The sequence below is a fragment of the Jatropha curcas genome, chromosome 2 (genome assembly GCF_041381405.1).
Source record: "Jatropha curcas cultivar XTBG-Jc1 chromosome 2, XTBG_Jcur_1.0, whole genome shotgun sequence".
Classification (NCBI taxonomy): domain Eukaryota; kingdom Viridiplantae; phylum Streptophyta; class Magnoliopsida; order Malpighiales; family Euphorbiaceae; genus Jatropha; species Jatropha curcas.
The window spans coordinates 2,265,063-2,284,085 of NC_143152.1; the positions used below are offsets into that span (position 1 = coordinate 2,265,063).

The following is a 19,023-nucleotide window of genomic DNA, read 5'->3' on the forward strand; positions in this document are numbered from 1 at the left end:
TTATATAAATACAGAAAATAATAGTAAGAATAACAATGACAATAATAATTTTATGAGGATAAAAATGAAAAAAAAAAATATAGAATTAAAAACAGAAAACACAATTATGTAAACCACTATTTATTTTTAAAAAATTTATTTTTTGTTTTCAAAACAGTTTTCTCAAAAGTAAAGAAAAAAAATTGAACAAATTTAAATAAAGAGGTTTTGTTTATTAAAAAAAAACGAAAATAAAAAACTTAATCGAAAGGTAAATTCTACAACCCTGAGTCAGAGTCCCTACTGCTGCTGGTGCAAGCACTTGAAGGTCAAAAATGCAGATGGCTGTTATTTTGGCAATATTATTTCTCACTGTATATATCTTCTCAAAAAACTAGATTATTGCTGTATATCTTTTGTTAAGCGGTCAGTGAATAGGGTTGCTTATTAAAGGAGTGGGTCCTGTCCTTCCCTTGTTGATTGCTGATTCTGTTCTTGTTGATCATTTTCCTTTTTTAAAAGAAAAAAAAAAAAGAAAGAAATATACAAGTTGTTAGAAAACTTGTTGTAGACTTTTCTTTAAAATTGAAAGCAATTAATATACAAGTTAGAAATATGAAAATAAGATAGTTTTTTGAAAGTAATACAAGTTGAAAAATTTAATTTTTCTCTGAACTTTAATTGTCTTTTTGCACTTAGCCTTACCTTTAAAACTGTTTTTTTGTAGATACGCTAATATTTATTAAAAATTATGAACTCCTTGATTTATTAAACAAAAATTCTGTGTACAGAATGAGTTTGGCGCAAATTGCAAGAAAATTACAAAATATATGTTTATTTGTAATTGGAAGAAAATTACAAAAAGGCGCAAATTGGTGCATTAGGCCAATTAAAATTTACTTGATGTTGTATTCCTGAAAAATTGACTTCATATTTAGGCTGTTTGTTTGGCAAGAAAAGTCCCCAGAATTGCCCAGAATTGTTTTAGTAATATATATTGTCCATAATATTATAATTTATAATAAAAATTAAAAAAATATATATATATACAGTATTATGATATAACATGTTATATTAGCAAACCACTTAATTTTTTTTTCTAAAAAAAACGAATATAAAATTAATTTAAATGCCTAAGACTTTAGTTAAAAGTAAAAAAAAAAAAAATATCAAAAATATAAATGATCCTCTAAAACAATGATTAATATATTAATTATTATATTAACTATCTATCTATAATATAAATTCGAAACGTAATAAATCAAATCAAGTTAATAATCATTGTGAGAAAATTTCTATTTATTATATTACTTTGCAATAATATAAATTCTTCATAATATTATAATATATATAAATTAAATTATATTTACTTGTAATGAGTACAAATATCGTGTAACGCACGTTCGAGAAAGCTAGCATATAGAAATTTCTAAAGGCCAAAAAATTTAATGATAATTACTTTTGTAATCCACATTATTATTTTTTAAATATTTATCTGAAGTTTGAGGACCTAAAAGGAGTAGCCGGAGTTTGCCCCTGCTAAACATATTCTTATAAGAAATAGATCAAAAGAGACGAAAAACAAAAAAGAAGAAAGAGAGAAAATGATGAATGATCAAAATTATATAGGTGTTTCTTTATAAGTTTTATAAGGACAGTGAAAATTATAATTGTAATTTTTTTACTGAGAATTGTTAATTATGAGATTTATATGGTGTTTCTTTATAAGTTTTGTAGAAATAAAATTCATTTGAAACCATGCATCAAATATATGGATATAACCAAAACTCTCCTACAAATGTCTAGCAAAAACAAAGGGAAAATATTATTATTGATTGAATATATAAAACCACTACATTGATGAAATTCAAACACACTAATAGGAAAAACTAAAATTATATTTATTGGCCGATCATTCTTTTCCTTTTTGATCCATTGGAAACATTATATCTAAAATAACATTGTTGGTTACACAGTAAGGGTAAACTTCCCTTTTAAATTTATTAAAAATAGACAACATAGATAAAACTCAAATCTGACACTATTTGAGTTTCAAAACTCAAATTTATTATCATTACAGAATTACTATTAGTAAAACATAAGAGTTTCCATTTTATGCTACTTCTTGCAAATCCTTCAATTAAAGTTGACTTGATATTTGTGCTGTTTGTTAGGCAAGAAAAGCCCCCAATATTTCTCATATTCTGGACTTTTTTTATTCTCATCAAACATAGCAAAAATATAAGTTTCTATAGCTTTTCCAGGCCTTCTTGGAGTTCCCTTTTTAACATGTTGAATCAAATTGTTATTATAAGTTCTTGCATTTTCTACTGAAGTGGCTTCTCCTCCGGCTGTCGGCCATCCACTCTCTGCTACAACTATATCTAAAGAACTTCCACCTGATTTCTCTAATGCAGCATAAACAGCATCAAGCATCGCATCAAAAAGATTCTGATAGTTACGTGGCGGGTCTGAGACAACCGTTGATTTAGCTGTGAAAAGAGCATAATCGAGATGAATATCACGAGTATTTCCAGTGTAACTAAAGTAAGGATATAGATTAACGAGTAATGGGGATCTCTTCTCTATGAGAAATTTGATGAGCGGATCAAGTATTGGACGATACTCTTGTTTGAAAGAGCCTTTAGAAGGAGGAAATGACTCGGAGAGTACTCCGGTATCAACAGCCGAAGAAACTTTAATAGAATCTCCTAAACCTGTTGACACAAGCGCCTTACGTATATTTTTCATAGCAGGTACTAGAAATTGAGCAATGGAATCTGAAGGTTTAACTTCATTTCCAACAGCAATGTAACGAAACTTGACATCCGGGTAGTTTCGGACATTATTTTGTACCCATGTCTTTGCTTCAGCTTCACTAGAAGCAATTTTTTGAAGGTCATCATTCGGAAGACCTAACATGAGTTCAATATTGGTGCCTCTCAAGGCTTGCAGAGTTGCTTGGTTTGGATCGTAGATTCGCATTCTGCGAATGCCATCCTGGTTAAAGAGAGAGATAACTTCTGGTGGGGGTGGTAGGTTATTGCCATGCATTCCATAGCAAACACCTATCTGAGCAACTGTTGTATCAAGGGTAGCAAGTAGAAGCCCAAAGAGTAGTATCATGGAGATTGAAGAAGGGTTTTTGCTAATTGAACAAGACCTAGCCATTCTCTGAACAATTTGGAATAAACTTATGAGGTTGCAAGTATATCAAGAGCAAAATATATCTTAAAAAAATTAATAATGATACAAGTCCTAATATTTTAGAATTATGCCATAATATTTACATCTTGTAATAAGAGACATGCTATGTTTAGTGATACATTTTCATAATAAGATAGTTTATAATCGTGCTTTACGGAGTTGGCGTGGGGTGGGAGGCGGAAGGGCACATGCTTTATCATCAAACATAATAATGGCGGTGTTGTCTTGGTTGATATCGAGCTGTTCCACCCTGAAGATTCAGATTGAGACCGATTGTCTGCAGGTTTACTGTGCTATGAGGAATTCTATCCAAGATTATCCAAGATTGGTATGAGTTTGGAGTAGTTTTTTCTGAATGTAAGCTACTTTTAGTCCAATTGCCAAATGTCACATTGGCTTGGATAAGAAGACAAGCAAACGATATAGCTCATGTATTGGCTAAATCAGTTCCTCATGGGGCTTGTTTTCGAACTTGAAATATTGTTCCCACTTGTATTGCTCGCTTTTTTCTCTTAAATAATAAATTACCAAAAAAAAAAAAAAAAACACAATAATGGCGGTCATGTAAACTTATCAATGCCAGGTTATAAAGTTTCCCTACCTTCAAGGAGTCCTCCCATCATTGCTTTCTGGTTTTCATTTGGAGTTTTTTTTTTTTTTTTTTTTGAATCCATTTCCCTTGCATGAGGAGGTGGACACATTTGCTTTATTGTTTTTAAAAAGTTTACGTCACAAATTTATTTCACTAATATTTTTACACTTTTAAATATAAATTTAATCTTATTTCGAAATTCGTAACTTTGTTTACTCATATTAAAATTATTTTTTAAAATGATTAAGCTGCAATTTTTTTTTATCATCACAAGTATTTTTATATCATTTTTTTTTTTACAGATCACGCCATGGTTTTTTTAATTAGAGTATAAAAAATTTTTGGAGTCTTTCTAAAAAAAAAAAAGAATGATTTTTAGTAAAATGTTTTTAACGGTAAAAAATATGAAAACAAATCCATTGAGCTAAACAAATGCCACAAAGAGCATGCCAATTTCAAAGCAAGAGACAAGAGGGCAAAGCACATGGAGAATGGATTGTGCCGTAGGTTATGTGGCAACAAAATACAAATTTTAATTAATATTTATTCTAAATCATCCGATATAACAATTCCTTTTATATTTGTCAATTCCAGGTAGAAAATGCACAACACGGTACCATTAATATTCTTAAATCCATTTTCAATTTAACAAAAAACAAAAGAAAAAAAAATGTTTATTAATGATAAATTTTGATATAATTTGGTAATTTCTTAAAAAATGAATGTAATTAATTAAAAAAAGGGTTTTATTTTTCATATTAATCATTAAAAATGCAAAAAAAACTACATCTGATTTTGCTCTCATTCTCTTTTTCTTTTTTCTTTTTTCTTTTTTTCTTTTTCACTCATCTTTTTGTTCCTTTGGTGCATTGACATTGTCCAATGTATAGTTAATATTCAATTATTCTCATAACTTTCAAGAAAGTGTCACAGTGTTGAAAAAATGGTGTTTGGAAGTAAATAAACTCCAAAACATTGCCATTATATTGATTAATTTGATAGTACGTGATTCAAACTCAAATCGAGTTTGAATTTAATATCAATTTCAAAACTTTTTGTTTAAATTTCATTATTGAGTTTTTGAGCGACCCAAACTTATTCGCAATTATTAAATTAATTAAAAATTAAAAATTTAATATTTTTTATTTAACAATAACATTTTATTTCCATGCTACAATAACAATCTTTTGATTGTTAAAACATTTCTTCCTTATTAGAATTTTCATAATTTTTCTCATTCCATCAAATTTGGAATCCAGCATCATAGATATATACGCGTATATATAATTATAATCTTTTTTGTTTAAATTGTTCTGCTGGGTAGGAAGTGAATTTGTTATTGATTTCTTAATTGCATGTTTGAATTTCTATCAGCGAAAAATTTTATATTTACCCGTACACATATTGAAATGCGTTTGTTAATTAGGTGGTATTCTGGCATTATGCATAGCTAGCTAAAGTGCATTTTGAATAAGTAATAATTTATAAATTGAATTAAAAAAATATATATATATATATATATATTCACGTTTATCTCAATATAAGATTATGTTTTAATATTATAAAAATCTAAAAAATGTAGACGAAAGTTATAAATAATATTTAATATTATAAAAAAGAGTATAGATAATGAGTAAAAAAACAGACTATGCCTTTTAATTTAGTTAATTCATGCGGTTAATAGTAATTCATACCAGCTAATAGCTAGTAGAGATTCTGTTAATTCCATCTCTTACATAGAAATTCTAGAAGATCAAAAAATTCTAAAGATAATTATTTTTGTAATCCACACCATTTTTTTAAAATATTTTTACTAATTATTTGAAGTTTGAGGACCTAAAATTAGAAGGAGTTTGCCCCTGCAAAAAATATTCTTATAGGGAATAGATCAAAATGAGACGAAAACTATTTCCTTTAACATAAAACATTTACTACCATACTTTCCTTTTCTTTTCTTTCTTTAAGTCTAAAAATCTGCAAAAATCAAAGAGGTGGAGATGGATTCTTGGAATGTTGGTTTAGTGGCTCAAATCCCACATCGGGAAAATGGCAAGGGAGAGGGTGGCCTCTCCTCCATATAAGGAGCCTACCTCTTTCAATTTTAAATATCTCAAAACTTGTCTTCCAATACTTAGTGGGTTAGACAAGTTTCTCTCCTCTCTCAATTTGTATATTTCTTTAGTGAAATATAAATTTGGTAGTGTCCGAGGACGTAGGCAAAATTGGCCGAACCTCGTTAAATTTTGGTGTTCTCTCTTATTTATTGCTTTTGTCTTTATTTATTTAATAGCTATTGTTGGGCAAACTATTTTTGGTGGTTATTGTCTAATTAATTACTTATAAGTAAATTATGTCTAGGCAAGTGGATTTTGAAGTGAGACTATTTGTGACTCCTCCACTTATCTGGGAATTTACCTGGTGTAGTTACTCAGTACAATAATTCACAAATTGTTTTTGGTGGAAAAAAGCCCAATTTCCACAACAATTGGTATCAGAGCTAAGGTTACTAAGTATTCACTGTGGTTGCAACATAGTCTGATCTGCCACATAAAAAAAGTTCCTTGGTTGTGTTCCGCATTTTGAAAATTGATTTTATAGCTATTAAATATTTAAAGAAGAAATGGCAGACGAAAAGAAAAATACCACACCTGCTACAGCATCAACCTTCGTAAGAAATGCTGTATCAAATGCAAGATTTACAGTGGAGATTTTCGATGGCACCGGTCATTTCGGCATGTGGCAAAGGGAAGTTTTAGACGCTCTCTTTCAGCAAGGTCTAGATGTTACTATTGAAAAAGAGAAACCAAACGAGATGGAGGAGAGTGAATGGAAGACCATCGTTTGGCATGTGGTACAATTTGGTCGTGTCTTTCTAGAGAGCAAAAATATGCTTTCTCGAAAGAAACTTCTGCAAACAAATTGTGGAAGGCATTGGAGGAGAAATTTTTGAAGAAAAACAATCAGAATAAACTCTCCATGAAGAAGAAATTGTATCGCTTCGATTATGTTCCTGGTACCACTATGATGAACACATCACAAAATTTAATCAGTTGGTGGGTGATTTGTTTAATTTGGATGTGATATTTGGAGACGAAGATTTGACAGTGTTGTTACTAGCGTCTCTTCCTGATGAATTTGAGCATCTTACAACGACTCTAATCTATGGGAATAAAGATGTGACTTTCAGTGAAGTTTGTGCTGATCTTTACAGCCATGAACTGAGAAAGATAGAAAAGAAGGAAAAGGCAACTGAAGTAGAAGCTCTGGTGGTTGGAGGCCGTTCACGAAGCCAAAAGAAAGGGGGGAAAGAAAAGTAGATCCCGTTCAAGAGCCAGAGTTGAAAAAGATGAGTGTGCCTTTTGTCGTGAGAAAGGTCATTGGAATAAAGATTGTCCAAAACTGAAAGCCAAAGGCAAAGCTGTTATTGATTCAAACATAGCTGAGTGTGATGACGAAGACTCAGACTTCTCATTAGTTATCATGGCATCTATAGACAATGCATCAGCAAATTTGATAAGTTCTGGTGAAGTATGGTTGCTAGACTCTGCATGCAGTCATCATATGAGTCCCCATCGGGACTGGTTTTTTAACTTTAAAGAACTTGAAAATGAAGTTGTCTATACAGCAAATAATGTTCCTTGCTTCACAGAAGGGATTAGTTCAATCCATTTGAAGAATCATGATGGATCAATCAGGATCCTGACTGATGTTCGATATGTACCGAGTTTGACAAAGAATCTCATTTCAGTGGGAGTCCTAGAATCAAAAGGATTCACTATAATTGCGAAAGAAGGAATGATGAAAATCATCTCGGGTGCACTTGTGGTGATGAAAGGAATTCGGAGAAGGAATAATTTGTATTACTATCAAGGTAATACAATTATTGAATCGACAGCAGCAGTTGTTTCTAGTGATGACAAAGAGTTAGAAACAACCAGATTGTGGCATAAGCGATTGGGACATGCAGGTGAAAAATCCTTGAAAAGATTGTTAGATCAGGAATTATTGAAAGATGTCAAAACCTGCAAGTTGGACTTCTGTGAGCATTGCACCAAAGGAAAGCAGTCAAGAGTGAAATTTGGCACCGAAATCCATAATACCAAGGGTATTTTGGACTATGTTCACTCTGATGTATGGGGACCCTCTACAACGGCTTCTTTGGGTGGCAAACATTATTATGTAACCTTTGTTGATGATTGGGGAGTATATATTGAAGTCAAAAAGATGAAGTGCTAGGAGTTTTCCTCAAATGGAAAAAATTGGTGGAAACTCAGACTGGCAGACGCATCAAATGTCTCCGAACAGACAATGGAGGAGAATACAAAAATGATGCTTTTTATAAAATCTGCGCAGTTGAAGGTATTGTTCGGCACTTCACAGTTAGAAATACACCGCAGCAGAATGGGGTGGCAGAACGCATGAACCGAACATTGCTGGAGAAAGTTCGGTGTATGTTGTCTAATGCTGGGTTAGACAAGAAATTTTGGGCTGAGGCTTTGTCATATGCATGCCATCTCATTAATCGATTACCATCAACTGCTATTGGTGGCAAAACACCTATAGAGGTATGGTGTGGATAAGCTGCTAATGATTATGATTCCTTACATATATTTGGTTCCACTGCATACTATCATGTTAAGGAATCGAAGCTGGATCCAAGAGCTAAGAAAGCCATTTTCATGGGGATAAGCACAGGAGTTAAAGGTTATCGACTATGGTGCACAGAATCAAAGAAAATAAACTTTAGCAGAGATGTCACTTTTGATGAATCTACCATGTTAAAAAAGGTGACAGTAGAGCAGTCAGATGGTACTCCACAATAGGCGGAGGATACTCCCAAACAGGTGGAGTTTTATAGAAAAATCCCAGTGGCAAGTACCGAACCTGCAGAAACTCCTGAGGTAGAAGGAGATTCAGATGAAGGGGAGGTTCAACTCCAAGAACCTCCACAACAACTTGAGTTAATTGCACTTGATAGGCCAAGAAGAGTTATAAGAAAGCCTGCTCGTTTTGATAATATGGTGGCCTATGCATCTCTAATTGCAGATGATAGCATTCCATCCACTTTCAATGAAGCTGTCAAAAGTTCAGAAGAAGTAAAGTGGAGAAAAGCTATGGAAGATGAAATGAAGTCCCTTTATAAGAATCAAACGTGGAACTTAGTTGATCCACCAAAGGGAAAGAAGGCAATAGGATGCAAATGGGTATATGCAAAGAAAGATGGATTTCCTGACAGAGACAGTGTTCACTATAAGGCAAGGTTGGTAGCTAAAGGCTACGCTCAGACGGAGGGAATTGATTATAATGAAGTTTTTCCTCCAGTTGTAAAACATTCCTCCATTCGAATTTTGTTAGCCTTGGTAGCACAGTTTGATTTGGAACTAGTTCAATTGGATGTAAAAACAGCGTTTTTACATGGAGATCTGGAAGAGGAAATCTATATGACTCAGCCAGAAGGATTCAAAGTTGCTGGAAAGGAGAATATGATATGCAAACTTAAAAAATCGCTTTATGGATTGAAGCAGTCTCCGAGGCAGTGGTACAAGCGATTTGATAAGTTTATGCAAAGGCAGAAGTACACAAGAAGCAAATACGATCATTGTGTGTATTTGCGCAAGCTACAAGATGGCTTTTTCATTTATCTACTTTTGTATGTTGATGATATACTGATAGCTTCAAAGAATAAACAAGAAATTGAGAATTTGAAGAATCAGTTGAATCAAGAATTTGAAATGAAAGATCTGGGCGAAGCAAAAAGGATTCTCAGCATGGAAATTACCAGAGATAGGAAATTGTGGAGACTTTGTCTAAATCAGAAGCAATATCTGAAAAAGATACTAAAGCGTTTTGGTATGGATGATAAAACCAAGCCTGTTAGTACCCCTCTTGCTCCTCATTTCAAACTCAGTGCAACTCAGTCACCAAAAAATGATGCAGAATAGGAATGCATGTCAAAAGTTCCCTATGCAAATGTTGTAGGTAGCTTGATGTATGCTATGGTGTGTACAAGACCAGACATTTCACAGGCAGTTGGAGTTGTGAGCAGGTACATGCATGATCCTGGCAAGGATCATTGGCAAGCTGTGAAATGGATTCTACGGTATCTTTTGAACACTGTGGATGTTGGATTGATTTTTTAGCAGGATAAGAATAGTGGTCAATGCATAGTCGGATACTGTGATTCTGATTATGCCAGTGATTTGGATAAACGTCGATCAACTACTGGTTATGTGTTTACTCTTGCAAAAGCACCAGTTAGTTGGAAGTCTACTTTACAGTCAACAGTGGCTTTGTCTACAATAAAGGCACTGTTCATGGCAGTTACAAAGGCTGTTAAGGAGGCAATTTGGCTTCAAGGGTTGCTTGATGAATTGGGAATTAGGCAAAACAACATTGTTGTACATTGCGATAGCCAGAGTGCTATTCACTTGGCAAAGAACCAAGTTTATCATGCAAGGACGAAGCATATCGACGTTCGATTTCATTTTGTCAGAGAAATTCTAGAGGAAGGACAAGTTCAACTCCAGAAGATTCAGACTGCTGAAAATCCTGCTGATATGTTGACGAAAGTGGTGACAACTGTCATCATGCAAGGACGAAGCATATCGACGTTCAATTTCATTTTGTCAGAGAAATTCTAGAGGAAGGACAAGTTCAACTCCAGAAGATTCAGACTGCTGAAAATCCTGCTGATATGTTGACGAAAGTGGTGACAACTGTCAAGTTCAAATACTGCTTGGACTTGATCAATATTGTTAAAAATTGAAGCTTGGCACTACCAAGCACATTTGAAGACATTGCAACTTTGTGAGAGAGAGAGCAGAAATTTGTATTGGTGGAATTTTCGCCAAGGTGGAGATTGTTGGTTTAGTGGCTCAAATCCCACATCGGGAAAATGGCAAGGGAGAGGGTGGCCTCTCCTCCATATAAGGAGCCTACCTCCTGCAATTTTATATATCCCAAAACTTGTCTTCCAATACTTAGTGGGTTAGACAAGCTTCTCTCCTCTCTCAATTTGTATATTTTTTTAGTGAAATATAAATTTGGTAGTGTCCGAGGACGTAGGCAAAATTGGCCGAACCTCGTTAAATTTTGGTGTTCTCCCTTATTTATTGCTTTTGTCTTTATTTATTTAATAGCTATTGTTGGGTAAACTATTTTTGGTGGTTATTGTCTAATTAATTACTTCTAAGTAAATTATGTCTAGGCAAGTGGATTTTAAGTGAGACCATTTGTGACTCCTCCACTTATCTGGGAATTCACCTGATGTAGTTACTCAGTACAATAATTCAAAATTGTTTTTGGTGGAAAAAAAGCCCAATTTCCACAACATGGAAGGCTAAAGTTTAAGGAACGCCCTGCTCTGCTTCCTCCATCACCGCAGAGGAGTATAGATGAAGCAACAGAAAAGCAGAGAAAGTTTGCACTGACTGTAGCTCTTGCGACGGCGGCTGCTGCTGAGGCTGCCATCGCAGCTGCTCATGCAGCCGCTGAGGTTGTCCGGCTTACCGGTTCTTCTCAATCCTCTCATTGTCATCATTTCAGCAAGAAAGATGAACACTTGGCTGCTATTAAGATACAGAGTGCTTTCCGTGCCTATCTTGTAAGCTTCAAGATATAAATTTTCTTATATATATAATGAAAGCTATTTCAAGCAATTTAAACTTAAGTTTACTGATGATCATTAAACTTGCTTAATTCTGTTTATGGCATTGATTGAATAGTAGTTAAGAATTTCCAGTTATTAGGTATTAGGAATTCTATCTGAATGCAACTTTTCATTAGTTCAACAGCTTCAAAAATATCATTTCTGGTTTCTGATTCCATTCGGTGAGTTGTAATGGGATGTCATTTAAATTTTCATTGTAATGGCTATGTATTTAATTATATTACATTACATTTCACTATCGCTCGACTGACCCGAGCAAAGTGTTTTGGCTTGTTTTTATCAAGAAATTTGCATGCGGTTCTTGAAATGGCATATCAGAACTATTTTTGTAGCTGCATTAATAATGCTCTAACCCTAATGAAGAAATTTTGAACTACCAAAATAGGCAAGGAAAGCTTTGCGAGCATTGAAGGGATTAGTAAGACTTCAAGCTATCGTCCGTGGCCGAGCTGCTAGACGCGAACTAACCATGAAATTGAAGCGTTTGCCATCTAATGCAAAAGCACGAATCCAGGTCAGAGCTAAAAATAATACTGATCATTACATAGATGGCGAAAATAAGCAAATTTTCAAATCCAAGGCATTGGGAGATGCAGATACTAAGGTAGGTTAAGGTTACAATACTAAATAAAATGTTTTGTTCGAATGAATTTCATAAGTGAATTATGTTTTTGGACTACAATTTTGATTGGCGAGGTGTTATTAATTTATTTTTCATGTCATCAACTAGGGGAAGAACCATGAGAAGGATCTGCAATCAGTTCAGATGGTAAAATCTAAAAAGTATATGATGAATTTTGCTTCTTTATTTATGATTTTAATTATTTTTAATTTCATGTGTATAGCTTGAATGCAAAAGCCAAAGATGTTGGGATTACAGTATGCTTTCGAAGGAAGAGATGGAAGCCTTATGGTTCAAAAAACAAGAAGCCAATATCAAAAGAGACAGGATGGTGAAATACTCATTTTCACATCGGGTAATTGACAATAGAATTTGATTTAATTATATTGAATTATCGTATGAAATTCCAAATGTACTCTTTGGAATTCCTTCCCATGTTCAATTCCAAAATTAATTACATTTTAGGAGAGGAGAAACAGTCATATGTTTGAAGAATCACTACCCAACAAAGAAATTAGCAGTCCCAGCAATTGGTTAGAACCATTGGCGAACAAAGACATGTACACTAGAGAAGAAATGGAGAATCTGAAACCAACTAGTGATCTGTTTGGTGCAATGCAAATTAGAACAAGAAGTACGCGAAAACAAGATTCTATAGATGGATTAAATTAACCAGTACTATCATTTCCAAGAAGATCATTTTGTCGAACACATCGGAGTACTACTTCAGGAGATGAAAGTAGTCCAGTTTTTCCGACTTACATGGCAGCGACTAAATCTGCAAAGGCAAAGGCAAGGTCGATGAGCACGCCGAGGCAACGAATAGATGATGGTTTTAACTTATCATACAAGAATGGAGTATGTTTTTGATCTTCTTATAATGATCAAATGTTTGATAATTGCAGAAAGAGTGGATATGCATAGAGTGAACTTATTACATGTAGAAGAGTTTTTATATCTTGTATTGATACATGAAACTGTTTGATTCACTCTGAAATTGAAATGGACTGAAATGATTCTTTATTTTGAATTTTCAAAATGATACATAAGATATAATTATAAAGAAACATAAGAACTCATACGCATAATGCATTTATATAGCAAATTAAAATTTACAGACACAAATATACTTATTGCCCTATCATTCTTACGAAGATCTCAATGCTCAAAATTATGATTATTAATTAATAGAGAAAAAATTTCCTAACTCTTTAATTAAAATTGACTTCATATTTAGGCTGTTTGTTTGGCAAGAAAAGTCCCCAGTATTTCTCGTAGTCCGGACTTTTTTGATTCTCATCAAACATAGCAAAAATATAAGTTTCTATAGCTTTTCCAGGCCTTCTTGGAGTTCCCTTTTTAACATGTTGAATCAAATTGTTATTATAAGTTCTTGCATTTTCTACTGAAGTGGCTTTTCCTCCGGCTGTCGGCCATCCACTCTCTGCTACAACTATATCTAAAGATCTTCCACCTGATTTCTCTAATGCAGCATAAACCGCATCAAGAATGGCATCAAAGAGATTTTGATAGCTAAGCGGCGGATCGGAGACAACCGTAGAAGGAGCCGTAAAAAGAGCATAGTCGAGACGAATATCACCGGAATTCTCTATGTAACTGAAATAAGGATATATATTCACAAGTAATGGCGATCCATTCGCTACCAGAAATTGGATAAGCGGGTCAAGTATTGGACGATATTCTTGTTTGAAAGAGCCTATAGAAGGAGGGTATGACTCGGCAAGTACGCCAGTGTCAATAGCTGTAGAAACTTTAATAGCATCTCCTAAACCAGCTGATAGAAGCGCATTACGTGTGTTCATCATAGCAGGTACTAGAAATTGGGCAAAGGAATCTGAAGGGTGGACTTCGTTTCCAACAGAAATGTAACGAAACTTGACGTTGGGATAACGTGGTACATTGTTTTGAACCCATGTGTTTGCTTCTGCTTGACTAGAAGCAACGCGTTGAAGATCAGAGTTTGGAAGACCTAAAATGAGCTCAATATTGGAGCCTTCTAAGGCTTCTTGAGCTGCTTGGTCTGGAGCGTAGATTCGCATTCGGCGAATGCCATTCTGGTTAAAGAGAGAGATAACTTCCGGTGGGGGTGGCAGGTTATTGCCAAGCATTCCATAGCAAACACCTATTTGAGCACCTGCATTACAAAGAGTAACAATACACAGTCTTTTTTATCAGCAAATTAATTAATTTATAAATATAAATCATGAAAACCTTAACATTATCAGGAAACTAAATCCGAGCCATCAGACTTCCTTTTATACCCAAACCTAACCCGAAGATGTTAAGTAAAAAACCGTTCGGGGATACCTGTTGCATTGAGGGTAGCAAGTAGGAGCACTAAAAGTAGCATCTTGGAGGTTGTGGAAGGGCTTTTGCCATCTGAACAAGAGCTAGCCATCCTTAAAGAAATAGATAATAAACTTACGAGAGCTCCAAGCATATTGCCTTCTTCACTAGCTCCTCTATTTATATTAGAAACAAGAGCACTGTATTTAATTTCCATTTGATCTATTAAGGTATATAAATTTCTTATTTAGTTATGTTTTTCCCTATTTAGGATTTAACTTTGTTTTCCTATTTAAGTGAGATTATGTTTTCTTATTTAGCTAATATTTTAGTTTCCGTGGAACATTCAAGGGATTGGTAAGACTTGAAGCTGTTAGACACCAAGTAATGAAATTGAAGGGATTACAGTATGCTGTCAAAGGAAGACAGTGGCTTTTCCAGGCCATCCACTAAAGAACTTCCAACAGCAATATAGTTAATTAATTTGTAAACACCAATGAGACTTAATGTCCTGTTCTTATATTTCAGTTAATATAATAAAATTCTATATCAAAATACTTGTTGAATTTAAAATAATCTTACTTTTTTTTCTTACTATTATGAATTTCTACTTAATTCCTAATGTTACTATTAGGCATTTAAAATAATTAATGGAATTTCTACTTTATAATAAATATCTTTCATTATTTTTGTATAAATTATTTTGAAGATCAAATCTCATTTGTCATAAAAATTTGATCGTGCTTCTTTGAATTAATACTTAAAATAATAGAATTAATAGATTTAAAGTCTATTTTTTTTTTAAAGTTATATTTAAAGTCTAATTAATTCCAACCCATTTTGATTTGAACAGAATCCACACAGTTAAAGCTCGTAATAGTCTAAGATTTAAAGAGATATCTTGAATAATTATTTAATTCTAACTCGTTAAATAGTTTTTAATTCAAATTTGATCATTAATTTTAAAATTTCAATGTTGCGGTAACTATTGATTATTATGTTGAATAAAAACATAATATCCAAATATTAAAATAAATAAATAACATTAAATTTATATAAATAGAGAAAATAATATTAAATATAAAAATAATACTAAATAGAGAAAAGATAGAAAAAAAAGAGAATTTGAATAGAGATAAAAAGATATACTCGTATATTTTTAGATAAATGAAATAACATTAAATTCATATAGATAGAGGCAATAATAGTAAGAATATCAATGACAATAATAATTTTATGAGGATAAAAATGAAAAAAAAAATATAGAATTAAAAACAGAAAACACAATTATGTAAACGGCTATTTATTTTTAAAAAATTTATTTTTTGTTTTCAAAACAGTTTTCTCAAAAATAAAGAAAAAAAAATTAAACAAATTTAAATAAAGAGGTATTGTTTATTAAAAAAAAACGAAAATAAAAAACCTAATCGAAAGGTAAATTCTACAACCCTGAGTCAGAGTCCCTACTGCTGCTGGTGCAAGCACTTGAAGGTCAAAAATGCAGATGGCTGTTATTTTGGCAATATTATTCCTCACTGTATATGTCTTCTCAAAAAACTGTCAGTGAATAGGGTTGCTTATTCTTGGTCTGATCTTAAAGGAGTGGGTCCTGCCCTTCCCTTGTTTATTGCTGATTCTGTTCTTGTTGATCATTTTCCTTTAAGAGAAAAAGAAAGACGACGAAGACTTGTAAGTCTTTGATTGATAAAACGTGTTAGAAAACTTGTTGTAGACTTTTCTTTAAAATTGAAAGTAATTAATATACAAGTTATAAATATGAAAATAAGAAACTAAAGTGAAACTTCTTTGGACGTAATAAACAAGTTGAAATTTGTCAAATTTTCTCTAAACTATAATTGCCTTTTTGCACTTAGCCTTACCTTTAAAACTATTTTTTTTGTAGTGAACTCCTTGATTTATAATTTATTAAACAAAAATTCTGTCTACAGAATGAGTTTGGCGCAAATTGCAAGAAAATTACAAAAAATATGTTTATTTGTAATTGGAAGAAAATTATAAAAAGGCGCAAATTGGTGCATTAGGCCAATTAAAATTTACTTGATGTTGTATTCCTGAAAAATTGACTTCATATTTAGGCTGTTTGTTTGGCAAGAAAAGTCCCCAGTATTTCTCATATTCCGGACTTTTTTGATTCTCATCAAACATAGCAAAAATATAAGTTTCTATAGCTTTTCCAGGCCTTCTTGGAGTTCCACTTTTCACATGCTGAATCAAATTGTTATTGTAAATTCTTGCATTTTCCATTTATGTCGCAACTCCTGCGCCTGTAGGCCACCCAGTCTCTGATACAACTATCTCTAAAGAACTTCCATTTGATTTCGCTAGTGCGGCATAAAAAGTATCGACCATTGCATCAAAAAGATTTCGATAAATAAATGGAGGATCAGAGACAACTGTTGATGGAGCCGTGAAAAGAGCATAACCGAGACTAATATCAGGAGCATTTGCTGCATAACTGAAGTAAGGATATAAGTTAACGAGTAATGGCGATCTATTCGCTACCAGAAATTGGATAAGCGGATCAAGTATTGAACGATATGCTTGTGCGAAAGAACCTTTAGAAGAAGGATATGACTCGGAGAGTGTTCCGGTAGTAATAGCGGTAGAAACTTTAATAGCAGGTCCTAAACCTGCTGACACAAGCGCTTTACGTATATTTATCATAGCAGGTACTAGAAATTCGGCAAATGAATCTGAAGGACTAACTTCATTTCCAACAGCAATGTAACGAAACCTAACTTCCGTATAGTTTAGTACATTATTTTGTACCCATATGTTTGCTTCAGCTTGACTAGAAGCAACTTTTTGAAGATCAACATTGGGAAGACCTAACATGAGTTCAATATTGGAGCCCCTCAAGGCTTGCTGAATTGCTTGGTTTGGGCTGTAAATTCGCAGTCGACGAATGCCGTATTGGTTAAAGAGAGAGATAACATCTGTTGGGGGTGGAAGGTTATTGCCAAGCGTTCCATAGCAAACACCTATTTGAGCATCTGCAGTATGATTCAGAAGCAACAACATATATAGTTAATACTACTTACTCCTCCCACTATTCCAAAATATAAATCATTTAAAACTTTTATATGGAATTAAGAAAAGAATTAATTCTCCTAATTATAATAAAATTTATTTAAAATACTCAAAACGACTTACATTTTAGAATAAAATAATCACTAAAAAATAATTTATATTTTAGGACCGAAGAAGTATAATAATAATTATGGGATTAGAGTTGGGAGATACCTGTTGTATCAAAGCTAGCAAGAAGAAGCCCAAAGAACAGCATCATGGAGACTGTGGAAGAGTTTTTGCTAACCAAACAAGACCTAGCCATCCTTTGCAACAATTTGGAATAAACTTAAATTACATGAAGCTGCTAGTTTATTTCCTTCTGCACTAACTATCTTCTCTATTTATAGTTAATTTCCATTGGAATTTAGTAGGTCAAAGTCACCCCTTAGAGACTAAAGTTCTAAGCAAAAATTTCCACAAATTAAAAAAATATAGACTAAAGTTCTCTATTTATAGTTAATTTCCATTGAATTAGGCCAATTTATGACTGCCTAATTCAATCTTGCATCTAGCAACTTGTCTTCCACATGGCCATATGTGTTTTACGTGGTTGTACTTCCATTTTTGCTAGACTAGATTTAATTTGGAGTGACGAATTAGTTATACATTTGATATTGATTATTCATATATATTAATTGCAATATTTATATAAGGTATGCCGACCTAAAAATAGTCAAATACATATAGTGGTTGTGAAAATATTTTAATATTTAACAAATAGATTTATGACATAATATATATAATCAATATAAACAGTTGAATCAACAAATAAGAACTATGTCCTTAGATTTATGGTAATATATATATAATATGGTAATATAAATATTATATGGTAATACTATTTGTTGGATACTAAATAAAGTATATATTAAATATGGTAAGAATATAATATTTTTAAAGATTTTAATTTTATTAGTTGATAAAAATAAAAGTAACTTAGTTTCGATTGGTCTATATAATATATAAGGTACATATTAAATATGGTGAGAATATAAGATGTTTAATTATTACTTTTAATAAATCTTTTATTTGATTGGTTATAATTATTTCCTATGAATAATTTATTCTATAAACTCAAGTCAACCTAATCTTCACTTTGAAAACTTTATTTTTTATTTTATTATTTCATGGAATATTCTTTTTTATATTTTGTGAATGGCTCTTAAATTTTTAGTAATGTATATTATCCATATATTATAATTTATAATAAAAATTAAAAAATATATATACAGTATTATAATATAACACGTTATATTAGCAAACCACGTAATTTTTTTTTTCTAAAAAAAACAACTATAAAATTAATTTATATGCCTAAGACTTTAGTTTAAAGTGTATATATATATATATATATATATATATATATATATATATATATATATATATTGATTGAATATATAGAACCACTACATTGATGAAATTCAAACAAATTAATAGGAAAAACTAAAATTATATTTATTGACTGATCATTTGATCCATTAGAAACATTATATCTAAAATAATATTGCTAGTTACACAGTAAGGGTAAATCTCCCTTTTAAATTTATTAAAAAT

At 32.3% G+C, this 19,023-nt stretch overlaps 3 protein-coding genes and 1 pseudogene across 3 annotated transcripts; 1 reads left to right on the forward strand and 3 right to left on the reverse strand.

The window, feature by feature from the left end:
* Positions 1-1,890: 1,890 nt before the first annotated feature.
* LOC149498033 (glucan endo-1,3-beta-glucosidase, basic isoform pseudogene) lies at positions 1,891-3,406 on the reverse strand (annotated as a pseudogene).
* Positions 3,398-12,993, forward strand: LOC105645299 (protein IQ-DOMAIN 12). Its single transcript, XM_089718120.1, is given in 7 exon segments — positions 3,398-3,514; positions 5,744-5,790; positions 11,117-11,381; positions 11,833-12,051; positions 12,178-12,216; positions 12,293-12,424; positions 12,535-12,993. Coding segments are annotated over 7 exon segments (1,278 nt in total).
* Positions 12,994-13,148: 155 nt separating this feature from the next.
* LOC149498034 (glucan endo-1,3-beta-glucosidase, basic isoform-like) lies at positions 13,149-14,544 on the reverse strand. Its single transcript, XM_089718093.1, has 2 exons — positions 14,398-14,544; positions 13,149-14,224 (listed from the first exon to the last, which is right to left on the reverse strand). Exons 1-2 carry the CDS (start codon positions 14,528-14,530, stop codon positions 13,281-13,283), a joined length of 1,077 nt encoding a protein of 358 aa, XP_089574219.1. The 5' UTR covers positions 14,531-14,544; the 3' UTR covers positions 13,149-13,280.
* A 1,965-nt stretch (positions 14,545-16,509) lies between these two features.
* On the reverse strand, positions 16,510-17,775 carry LOC149498035 (glucan endo-1,3-beta-glucosidase, basic isoform-like). The gene is made up of 2 exons (XM_089718172.1): positions 17,641-17,775; positions 16,510-17,390 (listed from the first exon to the last, which is right to left on the reverse strand). Exons 1-2 carry the CDS (start codon positions 17,729-17,731, stop codon positions 16,642-16,644), a joined length of 840 nt encoding a protein of 279 aa, XP_089574298.1. The 5' UTR covers positions 17,732-17,775; the 3' UTR covers positions 16,510-16,641.
* Between the last annotated feature and the right edge of the window lie 1,248 nt (positions 17,776-19,023).